This window comes from Hypanus sabinus, chromosome 3, assembly GCF_030144855.1.
Source record: "Hypanus sabinus isolate sHypSab1 chromosome 3, sHypSab1.hap1, whole genome shotgun sequence".
Lineage (NCBI taxonomy): Eukaryota > Metazoa > Chordata > Chondrichthyes > Myliobatiformes > Dasyatidae > Hypanus > Hypanus sabinus.
The window spans coordinates 49664483-49677726 of NC_082708.1; the positions used below are offsets into that span (position 1 = coordinate 49664483).

Genomic DNA, 13244 nt, shown 5'->3' on the forward strand with positions numbered 1-13244 from the left:
TTTCACCGTACTGTATTCAAGTCTAATTTCAGCTTCCTGAACCTTGCATATCCTTTTTTTCCTTTTTGACAATCTTCTCATCAACATTTCTTGTCATCCAACATTCATGAACCTTGCTATCCTTTTCTTTCCTCTTCTCAAGAATCAGTTGGTTCTAAACACTAACTAGCTGGTCTTTAATCCCACAATCAGATGTGGATATATTCCCATATAGCCTCTTCCATTCTACTTTCCCCAGTTCTTGCTTGCTAATATTATGGTTAGCCTCTCTCGATTGCACCTGAGGACCAGTCTAATCCTTATCCATAACTGTCTTTACAAAGTAGTGGGACATGCCTAGATTTTTGCCAGTGGAAGTGGTAGAAATGGATAAGATAAAAGATTAAAGAGGCATCTAGGCATTCATGAGCAGGCAAGAAATAGACAGATATCCCATATCCAAGTAGATGGGATTAGTTTTGACTGGCATCATGGTCAGCAGGCATGGAGGGCAGACGAGCTTATTATGTTGTACTATGTTTAACAGATGGACAAAAAGCATTGTTTCAAAAAAAATGTGAAGGCCTCAAAAAAATAGCAGGTAAAAATGGTATGAAAGTTGTAAAGAAGAATGGATGAATTCTGCATTTTGTTCCGAAGAGGCTTTGAAAGTACTAGTGAAAAGTGCCAATAACAATGTGAGCTAGCACAGAGAACTTCAATAATCAAGGTGTGTTCAGTATAGAATCAGAAAAGAATCAGGTTTATTATCACCGGCAGGTGATGAGAAATTTAACTTAGCAGCACAGTATACAGGGTAGCAAGGCAGCACAGAAGTTAGTGCAATGCTGTTAAGGTGACAGCAACCTGGGCTCAATTCAGCTGTTGTCTTAAAGGCTTGTACATTCTCCCTGTGACCTCTGAGGTATGGGTTCGTAGGTTAATTGGTCACATGGGTGTTAGTGGAATGCATGGGCTTGTTGGGGCAGAAGGGCTTGTTACTGTGCTGTATCTCTAATTATAAAATAAAACTAAATCCAGATTCATCATGTTCTAAAGGCAGAATCTGGAAAAGTGTTGGGGTAGCCCTCTGTCACTGGAGTGGCACAGAATACTGGTTTAAGAAGGGTTTTCAGTTTAAGATGATACAGGTGAAGCACAGCGATGACTTCCAGGTGGGAAACAAAACAAAAAAAATACTGTATTAATCACATATTTTCCTTGGATAAGATTACTGTAATCAATAGCCTGTAACTTTCCTTTCAGAGTTGAGCTGTTGAACTGCCTGTTCAACCTGGTATTTTTGCGGTGTGAACTGAGGTCTTGAAGGTGCAGGACAGCTGCATTCAGCTCGCTGCTTGGTAAGGTTTACTCGTCTGTGCTGAACTGAGGCTGTGGCCTGAAACTAACAGGCTTCTGAATTGGCTGTAGTGATGACTGGCTTTGTGGCTGTGGACTTATTTTCATGAACTGCAGTTCTGAATTTTACTTACTATTATTGTTTGCACAATTTGTTTTTTTTCTGCACATTGAGTGTTTGATAGGCTTCTGTTTTTCATGGGTTATAACCATATAACAATCACAGCATGGAAACAGGCCATCTTGGCCCTCCTAGTCCGTGCCGAACCCTTAATCTCACCTAGTCCCACCTACCCGCACTCAGCCCATAACCCTCCACTCCTTTCCTGTCCATATACCTATCCAATTTTACCTTAAATGACACAACTGAACTGGCCTCTACTACTTCTACAGGAAGCTCATTCCACACAGCTATCACTCTTTGAGTAAAGAAATACCCCCTCGTGTTTCCCTTAAACTTCTGCCCCCTAACTCTCAAATCATGTCCTCTAGTTTGAATCTCCCCTACTCTCAATGGAAACAGCCTGTTCACGTCAACTCTATCAACTCTATCAACTCTCAAAATTTTAAATACCTCGATCAAATCCCCCCTCAACCTTCTACGCTCCAATGAATAGAGACCTAACTTGTTCAACCTTTCTCTGTAACTTAATTGCTGAAACCCAGGTAACATCCTAGTAAATCGTCTCTGCACTCTCTCTAATTTATTGATATCTTTCCTATAATTCGGTGACCAGAACTGCACACAATATTCCAAATTTGGCCTTACCAATGCCTTGTACAACTTTAGCATTACATCCCAACTTCTGTACTCAATGCTTTGATTTATAAAGGCCAGCATTCCAAAAGCCCTCTTCACCACCCTATCTACATGAGACTCCACTTTCAGGGAACTATGCAGTTATTCCTAGATCTCTCTGTTCCTCTGCATTCCTCAATGCCCTACCATTTACTCTGTATGTTCTATTTGGATTATTCCTGCCAAAATGTAGAACCTCACACTTCTCAGCATTAAACTCCATCTGCCAACGTTCAGCCCATTCTTCTAACCGGCATAAATCTCCCTGCAAGCTTTGAAAAAAAAGGTTCTATTGGATTACTTTGTTTTGTGCCTACTTGTAAGGAGACGAATCTCAAGGTTGTATACATTGAAATGTACATACTTTTTGATAATAAATGTACTCTGAATTTTGAATTCCCCCATTCAGCTGGTAACAGGCAAGGGATTTCCTTTACTCATTCTTTACTGCCTCTAGAACACCAATAATTTATCGTTTCTTCCCTCCCATAGCATTTCTTAGCAACATCATCCAAGTACAAAACCTCAAATTCCACTAGTATGTCAACAGTCAATTCTATCACGACCATCTCACCTGTCTTTAACACCGTTTTTGATAAATGCAATTTCCTCAAAAACCTAAAAAGACAGTTTTAGTCCCCAGATTAAATTCCACTCCACAGCGAGGACTCATTTTGCAAGCACTGGTCAACTTCTGAGGATAAACTGGATTGCTCACAATGTTGGTATATTACATGACCTGGAAATGAACTACCACCGATTTCTGGACAATCAATACCAATTACTCCCACCCATCTTTATCCCTCCTGCAATTCATCCACTGCTTAATTTCACATTGAAATCTTTTGACTACTTGTGGAATCAATTCTGTACTTTCCATTACACAAAAGGAAAGTCCAGTCATCTTCAATACTTGCAAAGCATTTCATTAGTAGAACTTTTAAACATTCTTACCCTTTTTGTTTCAACGGCAGTTCAAGCTTAAATATGGTGGCATCATTCACAACTGCTTTATATGCCTGTTCAGAAGTTAAATTTTACAATCAGAAACAAATAATTTGGTAACTAAATGCACAAGAATGCATTCCAGTCATGTTCACAGTGTTTCTCATGAAGCAAATCAATAAATTATACCCTGATGAATGAAAACACAATTTTAAGAAAGCAGATACCAACTTCAATGTTTAATTTGATCAATTTAATTAGATTAAAACAATAGATTGTATAAACAGGAGAGATTTACATTTATTAGTTACCTTGTAGTAAACTTCAGAATTAAAAATTACCATAGAAAAAATTATAAAATCAAAACTTTAAAATTTGAAAATGTTTAATTGATTAGCATTAGAACAAAAGAAAACTTACTTTATCTCTAGCTGTAAGAAAGCGAGGATCATCCTGAAATGCCTCTTTTACTAACTTACTAAATCGATTAAACAATGTAAGCAACTGCTCTACATATTTTTCAGAATCCTGTAACAGAAATAAATTAATTTGCTTAATATGAATATAACACATGCTATATTTTCAACTTAACATCCCTGGCCTATGGAAATTATATAGTATCTGAACAGTATATAATACTAGTCTCTTGACAGCTGACAAGTTACCAATATTACCCAGATCATCAATAACAAACTTCCAATTTCATGCTGTAAACATACAGCAATTATACAGCTGAGGGGAGATCTGATAAAGGTTTATAAGTTTGAGAAGTAAAGATAGCATGCATTTAAAATGCTACTGCCAAAAATAAAGTAACCCCGGAACATGTGCAGATGTACAACTCTATCAGACTTTATTTTACATGTGCACAAGATCTGTTACCACACTGCTATGCAGTTTTTTGTTATTCCAATCTTGTTTGTCTCTGGCAGCCCCTACTGTGTAAAGGGAAGCATTGTTCTTCAAAGACCTTTCTGGAAAAGGTGTCATTTCAGAGGCCCCATTCTCTAGGTTGATTAAATACTGTCACAGTTAATGCTATGTTGTCTGCAATAAGCACAAAATGCTGGAGGAACAGCAGGCCAGGCAGCATCCATGGGGAAAAAGCAGTCGACATTTTGGGTCAAGACCCTTCACCAGGACTGGAGAAAAAAAATACAAGGAATAGATTTAAAAGGTGAGGGAGGGGAGATAGAAACAGAAGGTGATGGGTGAAACTGGGAGGCAGAGGGATGAAGTAAAGAGCTGGGAAGTCAATTGGTGAAAGAGATACAGGGCTGGAGAAAGGGGGAGTCTGATAGAAGACAGAAGGCCAGGGAAGAAAGAACTGAGGGGGAGCAGCACCAGAGGGAGGCATTGGGCAAACAGGTAAGAAGATGAGGTAAGAGGGGGAAAAGGGGATGGGGGAATAGTGAGGGAGTTAGCCATTACCAGAATTTTGAAAAATCGATGTTCATGTCATCAGGTTGGAGGCTAACCAGACTGAATATAAGGTGTTGTTCCTCCAGCCTGAGTGGGGCCTCATTGTGACAGTAGAGGAGGCCACGGATTGACACATCAGAATGGGAAGTGGAATTAAAATGGGTGGGCACTGGGAGATCCTGTTTCTTATGGTGGTCAGAGGGTGGGTGCTCAGCAAAGCAGCCTCCCAATCTGTCAGGTCTCACCGATATACAGGAGGCCACACCGAGAGCACCAGACACAGTACATGACCTGAGGGAGGAGGTGTAGGAGCAGGTGTTAGCATTTGTTCCACTTGCAAGGATAAGTGCCAGGAGGGAGATCAGTGGGAAGGGACAAATGGACAAGGGAGTCGCGTAGGGAGCGATCCCTGCAGAAGGCAGAAGGTTGTGGGGGGGGGGGGGGGGGAGAGATGTGTTTGGTGGTGGGAGACAGCCTAAGTTTGGGAAAATTATGTGTTGGACACAGAGGCTGGTGGAGTGGTAGGTGTGGACAAAAGGAACCCTATCCCTGGTAGGGTTGCAGGAGAATGGGATAAGAGCCGACGTGCGTGAACTGGAAAAGATGTGGTTGAGGACAGCATTGATGGTAGAGGAAGGGAAGCCCCTTTCTTTGAAAGAGGAGGACATCTCCTTTGTTCTAGAATGAAAAGCCTCATCTTGAGAGCAGATGCAACGGAGATGGATGAATTGAAGAAGGGAATGGCGTTTTTACAAGTAACAGGATGGGAAGAGGTATAGTCCAGGTAGCTGTAAGAGTCAGTGGGTTATAACAGGCATCAGTAGATAAGCTGTCTCCAGAGATAGAGACAGTGAGATTGAGAAAGGGGAGGAAAGTGTCGTAAATGGACCAGGTAAACTTGATGGAAACTGGAGGCAAAATAGATAAATTTGACAAGTTCAGCGTGGGTACAGGAAGCAGCACCAATGCAGTCGTTGATGTAGTGTAAGAAAAGTGGGGGATGGACACCAGTGTCGGCTTGGAACACAGATTGTTCCACATAGCCAACAAAAAGGCAGGCACAGCTGGGACACATGCAAGTGCCCACTGCTATACATTCCATTTGAAGGAAATGAGAGGAGCTAAAGTAGAAATTATTAAGAGTGAGGACACATTCTGCTAGATGGAGGAGAGTGGTGGTGAAGGGGAATTGGTTGGGTCTGGAGTTCCAACCAATTTGAGGCCTTCCTGGTGGGAAATGGAGGCTCTGGCGGTCTCACTTGACTACAACTGTCCCAGCTATCAGTGCCGGGATGATGTCTTTAACCCTTGCCTTACCACAACTTCAACAAAAGTGAGAAGGGTTTTTAAAAAAATAAATAGAGTAAATGGTGTATTTTCAGCTCTCCTTAAGCTTCTATACACAAAACATCAACTGATCTTTGGAATCAGAATATTAATTTAAAAAATTATTTTGCCAGCTTTGGAATCAAGACAGATCTTTAAAATAACTAACTGAAGAAGTTTGTCAATACATTTCACAAGTTCCTGCAGTGGCAAGTGAAATTGGTTGTTTCAGTTTATGACAAATTTTGGAAGGACAGAATGGTTTTCATAACCAAAATGCTTGGAAAAAGGACAGTACATTAGAAGGGCAGTTTTGTTTGATATAATGTTGAAAGCACTACACCAGGTTCCTCTTATCTACTCTGCATAAACTTGAGGCAATCTATATATCTGCTAACAAGCAACAACACTGGCTATCTAACCCAGTTAAGCAAGGGTCTCTATTTCAAACTGTTTTCAATTCGCATTTTCCTTGGAAACTGTTGGATTTTTTTTTTTAACTATCTTGAGGATACCCACATTGTTTTAATTCTGAAAAGCTGAAATATTGGAAATTTGAAATATAAATAGAAAATGCTGTATACTCTCAATTATTAACTGTTCCTCTTTTTAAAGATGCTATATGACATGCTGAGTACTTCCAACATTTTTAGTTACTCCAATTCAGACCTCAGTGTTTCTTTTAAAAATTATTCCACTATTGACGACTTTGGCCAAGATCCAAAATTGTAAATCTTTTTGAATGCTTACACACGTTTCTTTCTACTTTTAAAATTCACTTGAAAACCTGTCATCCGCTTTACATCTCAGATGGTGGTTTCAAATTTAGTTTAATGACTTTCATGGGGATCATCTGGAACGTTCTTGTTACATGAAAAAGCTGCATTAAAAAGCAGTAATTCTGAAAACATATCTCTGTGCTCCAATCTCATTAGGCGTAATTGCATAAAATTTGGATAAAAGTCAATAAAAACATGATAAGCATTGAAATTAGTTACAATAAGCAATAAATTGAATCAGAAAAATAATAGTTGCTTTTATATACTTACAGTAGTTATCGTCTCTGCGGCTGCTACCATATCTGCTAAGCCTGCACTAATAATGTGCTCTTCCAAATCTTTTAACATTGGTTCAATCCCATTTGGAACTTTATCCATCAATGTAAACATCAAGTGTAGTTCTAGAGATTAAAACTAAGATGTTACATCTAATCCAACCACAGACACCAATGCAAGTTAAAATAAGTTCAGTTCTTTGTGACTGTAACACCCTGGGAAAGGTTTCACTACTAATGTAATGGTTGCAGCAGTCTTATGTCTAGAGATAACGGGGGCTTTGGAGTGATTTTTTTTTTTTGCTGTGTGCCTGCGACCGAGGTGATCTGGGTCTTTTGTTCAGTGGAAGATGAAGAGACAAGATGCTGGAAAGGAGAGGTCGTAGAAAGGAGTGGGAGTGGGAGTCAACGAAGCCCGGGGAAATCAACGGTGGACCAGCAGAAGGGAAGCCATGAGCTCCAACTTGTGCACATTAGACTGCTTCATTGAAATGGGTCCTTTTCTTCTTGTTTTACTTTACTAACCCTTTAGTCAAATTAAGAATTATAAACCTAAATCATTTAATTGCATATGGTGTACTGTCTGTTATTTTGTGGTACTGACTTGTAACAGGGTAACACATCACGCAGCACCCACACAAGAGGTTTTGCACCTCAGAATTCACACGTTTGGCGGGGCCAGAGACTGTCTTTCCTAGACTAACGCCACCGGCCAAACCTGAGGGTTACGTGACTAAAAGGCAAATTTGTCTTAAGTACAATCAAAAACTACAATTAAAAATGCATAGACATTCTACGACCATTTATGAATGAAAGCAACCATTTAGTAAAGCACAGAATATTGTCTCATTTATCTATTTGACTCAGTATTTGGTATACATATTTGGTTTATGCAAGCCAGGAACCTGAACAACTGCCATAATATTCCAGAAAACACGCATTATGTTATTTTCAAAATGAAAGTTTTATGAAAAATTCCATATGCAGACCCATAATTCACTACTACTTAATTCAATAATAGACACAATATAATCCAGAATAAATTTACTACTGCAAATATTTCTGATTCATTGACCTAATTACAGAACTATTTTGAACTGATCTTATTTTCAACAAGAACCATAAGAATAGTCATATTATCAAAAAGTGAGTGCAGATGTACTTCAGTACTTAGAAATGACACTCAAGGACAGAAACGTAAAATTTCACATGGACTGGTATTCAGAATGAAATGATATTTTCAGTGAGTTAATGAAGTATTTTCTTCATGTGTGACAAATGGATTCTGACACATATGTAAGATATGGTTATACAATTTTGGTTGGGTCATGATGGTCAGGACAGATTGTTATGTACCCCTAGGGTTCATAATTGCTGTGGACTATCACTTTAAACTGTCAGGAGAATGAGACTGACGTTTGGACACTGTTTGAGGAGGAGAGGGGGGGGAGAGGGGGAGAGGGGGAGAGGGGGAGAGGGGGAGAGGGGGAGAGGGGGAGAGGGGGAGAGGGGGAGAGGGGGAGAGGGGGAGAGGGGGAGAGGGGGAGAGGGGGAGAGGGGGAGAGGGGGAGAGGGGGAGAGGGGGAGAGGGGGAGAGGGGGAGAGGGGGAGAGGGGGAGAGGGGGAGAGGGGGAGAGGGGGAGAGGGGGAGAGGGGGAGAGGGGGAGAGGGGGAGAGGGGGAGAGGGGGAGAGGGGGAGAGAGAGAGAGAGAAGAAGAAGAAGAAGAATACTCGGAAGATTGATGTCATGGTTTCTCTGCAGTTTGTTTACCTTTCCACAAGGACACTTGCTTGCTTGTAAAAAAAGTCTTACAGCGAGAGGAGGGCAGAGCAGGTTGATGGACAGCTGATGTTCAGCATGCTGAAATAAATACCAGGTCAGCTGCTGGACCCACACACACATGGTTTTGGACAATGGATGAGTATGTTGTGCCCACAGGAAGGTGGGTTTGTGGAAGATCGATTCGGGGAAATCGATCAGTGGCTCTCGCAGTACAGAAAAGATGTGACTGGTGGAGAGTTATTTGTGTCCAACCCTGACCTGGGTTGATAATTCCAGCACAGAAGAACGGTCGCCTATGTTTTGTGGTCACATTCAGTGACTTTAAAGGAAGAGGGGAGAGGAAGGTTTGAAACAGAAGAAACCTAGTGACAAAGAGGTCATTGTTTGGACTCTGTCCTAAGTAGCCCGTAAGGGCGAGTTTGAGTTCCATTCGAATACGAAGGTGTGACTGTCACGTAGTTAATCCACAGGAGTGGGTTCTCTGGTGAGGGAGAAACCTTTGTAATTACCACTTGTGTGTTACCCTTATTTGGGTGTGGTAGTTCACTGTAGACAGGCATCCCTGTGGCTACTCACCGTTGGAGTTATTTCGTATGTCGTGGAACTAGATAAGTGGCCATCACAGTTGTGTGTTTGGGGTAACCTGGTGTGGAATCTACCTGCGTGTGATAATCCTGGCCTGGGTTGGTAGTTTTATCACTTGAAGATGGTACCTCAGTGATTAGCTACTGTTGGTGATAATCCGTACGTGGATTTTGTTCCAGTATCCTGTGGCCACCACTTTGGGATGACCTGTAGCTGAATTCAGGTGTGGTACCACTTGTGTTGAAAGATATTCGTTGAAGATCACTGTCGGTGATACTCGTGTGTGGAGTGGAACAACTTCAGGGATAAAACCTGCTGCTATTGTTATTTTGGAATATCGACATAATTGCCTTCTCACAACATACGCCTTTGGATTAGAAATCTCTCTCTCTTACCAACAACAGCAACCTCGTGCATTGAGCTGACCTTTCTTACATATCATCGTAAGACTGGATTCATTTACCCCTAGACTTGAAGCTTGGTTTTCCTATTTCCACACTTATGTATACATATATTGCTGCTAACCTGTTTGATACTGTATTGTGTAGTTTACTAATAAACACTATTAGTTTATAGCAATACCAGACTTCAGTGCGTTCTCCATTTCTGCTAGTTCTTTAACCCGGTCACGGGGTACGTGACAAGATGTAATCTGACAGATGCATTTCATAACCTAATCAATAAGTTTTAGTTTGGAAGTTTGAATTTCCAGACTGTACTCTGATACCTATACACAATGTAAAAGACTAAACTATTTTGGCAATTTATAAATTAAATTCTTAGAGAATTCTAATTCAGAAAAGAATAGTGAACACTAAGCATGATTTTACCAAAAAAGATGAATAGCCACTGAGAAGCAAGCTGAAACACAGAAAATAAGTAAATACAAAATAGATAGGAGCCCACAAACTACACTTTACAAAAGAAAATCTACAAAGTGTGCTGCAGCCCAGACAATCCCGAGGTATGAAAGTAGGAAGATTTGACAATAAAGCACATTAGAATTGCCCATGTAAAAATTACATAACAATTCAGCCAAAGGATTGTGCACAGTGTTCAAATTGAATTCTAGGGACCTCAGTATCACCTGAAAGCCATTAGAAATTTCCATCAAGAAGACAAAGTGTAATTTGAAACTAATTGCTTTATTAGTACAAATTATAAAGTTAATCAAATAAAAAGTTACAATTGTACTTACTGTCTGTCTCATTACGTTTGATCATGCCTGGGCATTCGGCTAGGATTGTCTCTTTAAATGAAGTCACCAGAGCATTAACACAACACTCCATAAGCTGAAATGAAACACTTGCAATCAACAAAGTCCTTTCCAATAGTGTATCATTCTCATTAGAATCAGGGCTAAGTTAATCAGTGGTATTTATTTACTTATTTGGAGATACAGCACGGAATAGGCCCTTCCAGCTGCATTGCCCAGCAAGCCCTAACAATCGCCAATTTAACCCTATCCTACTCATGGGACAATTTACAATGACGAATGAACTCATTAACCAATACAGGTTTGGACTGTGAGAGGAAAACAGAGCACCTGGAGAAACCCCATGCATTTCACAGGGAGGACATACAGACTCCTTACCCAGGATGCAAAGTCTGAGCTGGAACAGTGTCGTGCTAACCACTACACTACCATGGTGTCTACATCCATATGTATCCATAAAAATTTTAAAGTATCATTGTTGAATTGCGCATCATAAAGAAAAACACCATTACAAATTCATGCAAACATAAAACAGACATGTAACAAAGTGCACTGTAAAAATTAGTGTTGGGCTTCAATTTTCCATGTTAGTGATTTACATGGCTACTAGATGTGCTGATGACATAAAGATAGGTAGGGAAGTGACATGTCAAGGGGATACAAGGAGGTTACAAAAGGGACATAGATAAGTGAATGGGCAAAGATCTGGCAAATGCAATATAATGTGGGGAAACTACAAAACTGTATATTTGCCAGGGTGAAAAATTAAATGGTGAGGGTACATAGATTGACCTGGGTCATTCCTCATGATTTGAGAGAAATGTGTAGGTGCTGCAGATAAATGGGAAAGCTAAAGAAATGTTTACATTTATTGCTAGGGTAATTAAACCCAAAGCAGGAAGGTTATGTTTAGATAGGTCATCAGGGAACCACATCAGGAATATTTGCGTACACTATTGGTCTCCTTATTAAAGGATGGATACAATTGCTTTGGAAGCATTTCATTGAAGACTTTATAGAGTAACCAGCAAGTTGTCAAAGGAGGAAAAGTTAACAGGCTAGATTTGCTAAAAATTAGAATAATTAAAGTTGATTTGGATGAAGCACAATATCCTAAGGGGTCTTAATTGGATGAACTTGATAAAAAAGAAGTTTTCTCATAGGAAAATCTAAAACTGGGGTGACCCATTTTAACAGATAAGGTGAATTTCTTTTACTCTGAGGGTTGCAAGTCTTTGAAAGTTTTTAAGACAGATCAATTGGATGCAAAAGGGGATACTTCAGTTGACAATTAGATTAGCCTTGATCTTATTGAATGGTAGAGCAGGTTTGAGGAGATGGGCAGCCTCCCCCTGCTCTCCAAATTCACTTATTTGTAATCTGCCTCAACTCTGTCAGGATTACTCTCTAAATATGAGCAGAATTGCTCTGGAGTTACTAGCAAATACTGGTGCAATTCCAGTTTAGTAGACATTACTAAAAACTATTTTAACATTTCCTTTTTAAATATAGTCAAATAAAGTCACTCAAACTAAATACAAGCTAAGCTGGAAATTGGAATGTCAAATTGGCTATCGGTGTCCAAATTTGCTTTATTATCCATCCATTTCAACAGGCAATCTGATTTAAACCATCATTCAGTACATCAGTCTTTTGTTAACTGAGGGGGCTGAATGATGTAAATCTCATTAATCCCACATATTCTGATCAACAAAGTCTCTAAATCCTAGTGCAACAATACAACAACTTTTCATAATCAGAACACTAAGAGATACAAAGAGCACATATACAATTTCTTAATCCTGTTCTTCTTCCTTCTCCTTTTAAGATCACAAATTAAATACAACTCAATGTTCACATAGTAACTTTGTATCCTCTATTCCCCTTATCACCTAAATTGTTTGCCTGCCTAAGAGCAGCACGGTAGTGTAGTGGTTAGTACAACATTTTAGAGTACAGACAACTCAGGTTCATTTCTCACCACTGCATGTATGACCTCCCCATGACTGCTTGGGTTTCCTCATGGTGCTCTGGTTTCCTCCCACAGTCCAAAGGTGAAAGGTTAATTGGTCATTGTAAATTGTCCTGTGATTAGGCTAGGATTAAATGGGGGATTGCTGGTCAGAGCCTTTCCCGTGATGTATCTCAATAAATAAGTAAACAAACATACTCATCCATAAACCATCAAAGCCCTGCAGGGCAAGAATTCCAAAGATTCTCGATGCTCCAGACAAAGAATAATCCCATATTAGATCTAAAATTTATCCCCAATAAGAACAATATCTCAGCATTCACTTGGTAAAGTACAGAAATATACAGACCATAATGAGATATCACAGTCCAGAGAATAGAGACATACATTTCTCGCAATCTCTATCCAGGGGACAGCCCAGTCATCCCAGAAATCAAGATTAACCATAAGATCATAAACTAAAGAAGCACAATTAGACTACTCAACCCATTAGGTCTGCTCCACCATTCCATCGTGGCTGATTTATGCAATAAGTCTTCAATGTAACCATTCCATGGAAAGCTCATTCTTTTATCAAGGAGACAAAATCTGTACACAAAACAGCAACTGTAGCTTCACCAAAAAAATTGGAGAAATATTCCCTTACTCTTAACCTCCTACCATCAAGGCTGGCAATCCCATTTAACAGTAAGGATGTACACAGCTGGTTCTGCAGCTTAGGGAAACATGTCACATGACTATAATGCAAGACAAAGGAATGTGACCCAAATAATTTATCTCATCCTTTGAAAAAATACTTGTATT

General features: G+C 39.8%; 1 protein-coding gene across 8 annotated transcripts in view; it reads right to left on the reverse strand.

Annotated features, from left to right (window-relative positions):
* Positions 1-13244, reverse strand: part of LOC132391300 (cullin-5) — a 73092-nt gene that overhangs the window by 31216 nt on the left and 28632 nt on the right. For all 8 annotated transcript variants that reach the window (XM_059964282.1, XM_059964283.1, XM_059964288.1 and 5 more), the window contains 4 exons: positions 10451-10544; positions 6880-7010; positions 3503-3610; positions 3092-3156 (listed from right to left, as the gene is read on the reverse strand). In XM_059964282.1, coding sequence (XP_059820265.1) covers positions 3092-3156; positions 3503-3610; positions 6880-7010; positions 10451-10544 — 398 coding nt within the window. The remainder of the gene's footprint in view (positions 1-3091; positions 3157-3502; positions 3611-6879; positions 7011-10450; positions 10545-13244) is intronic.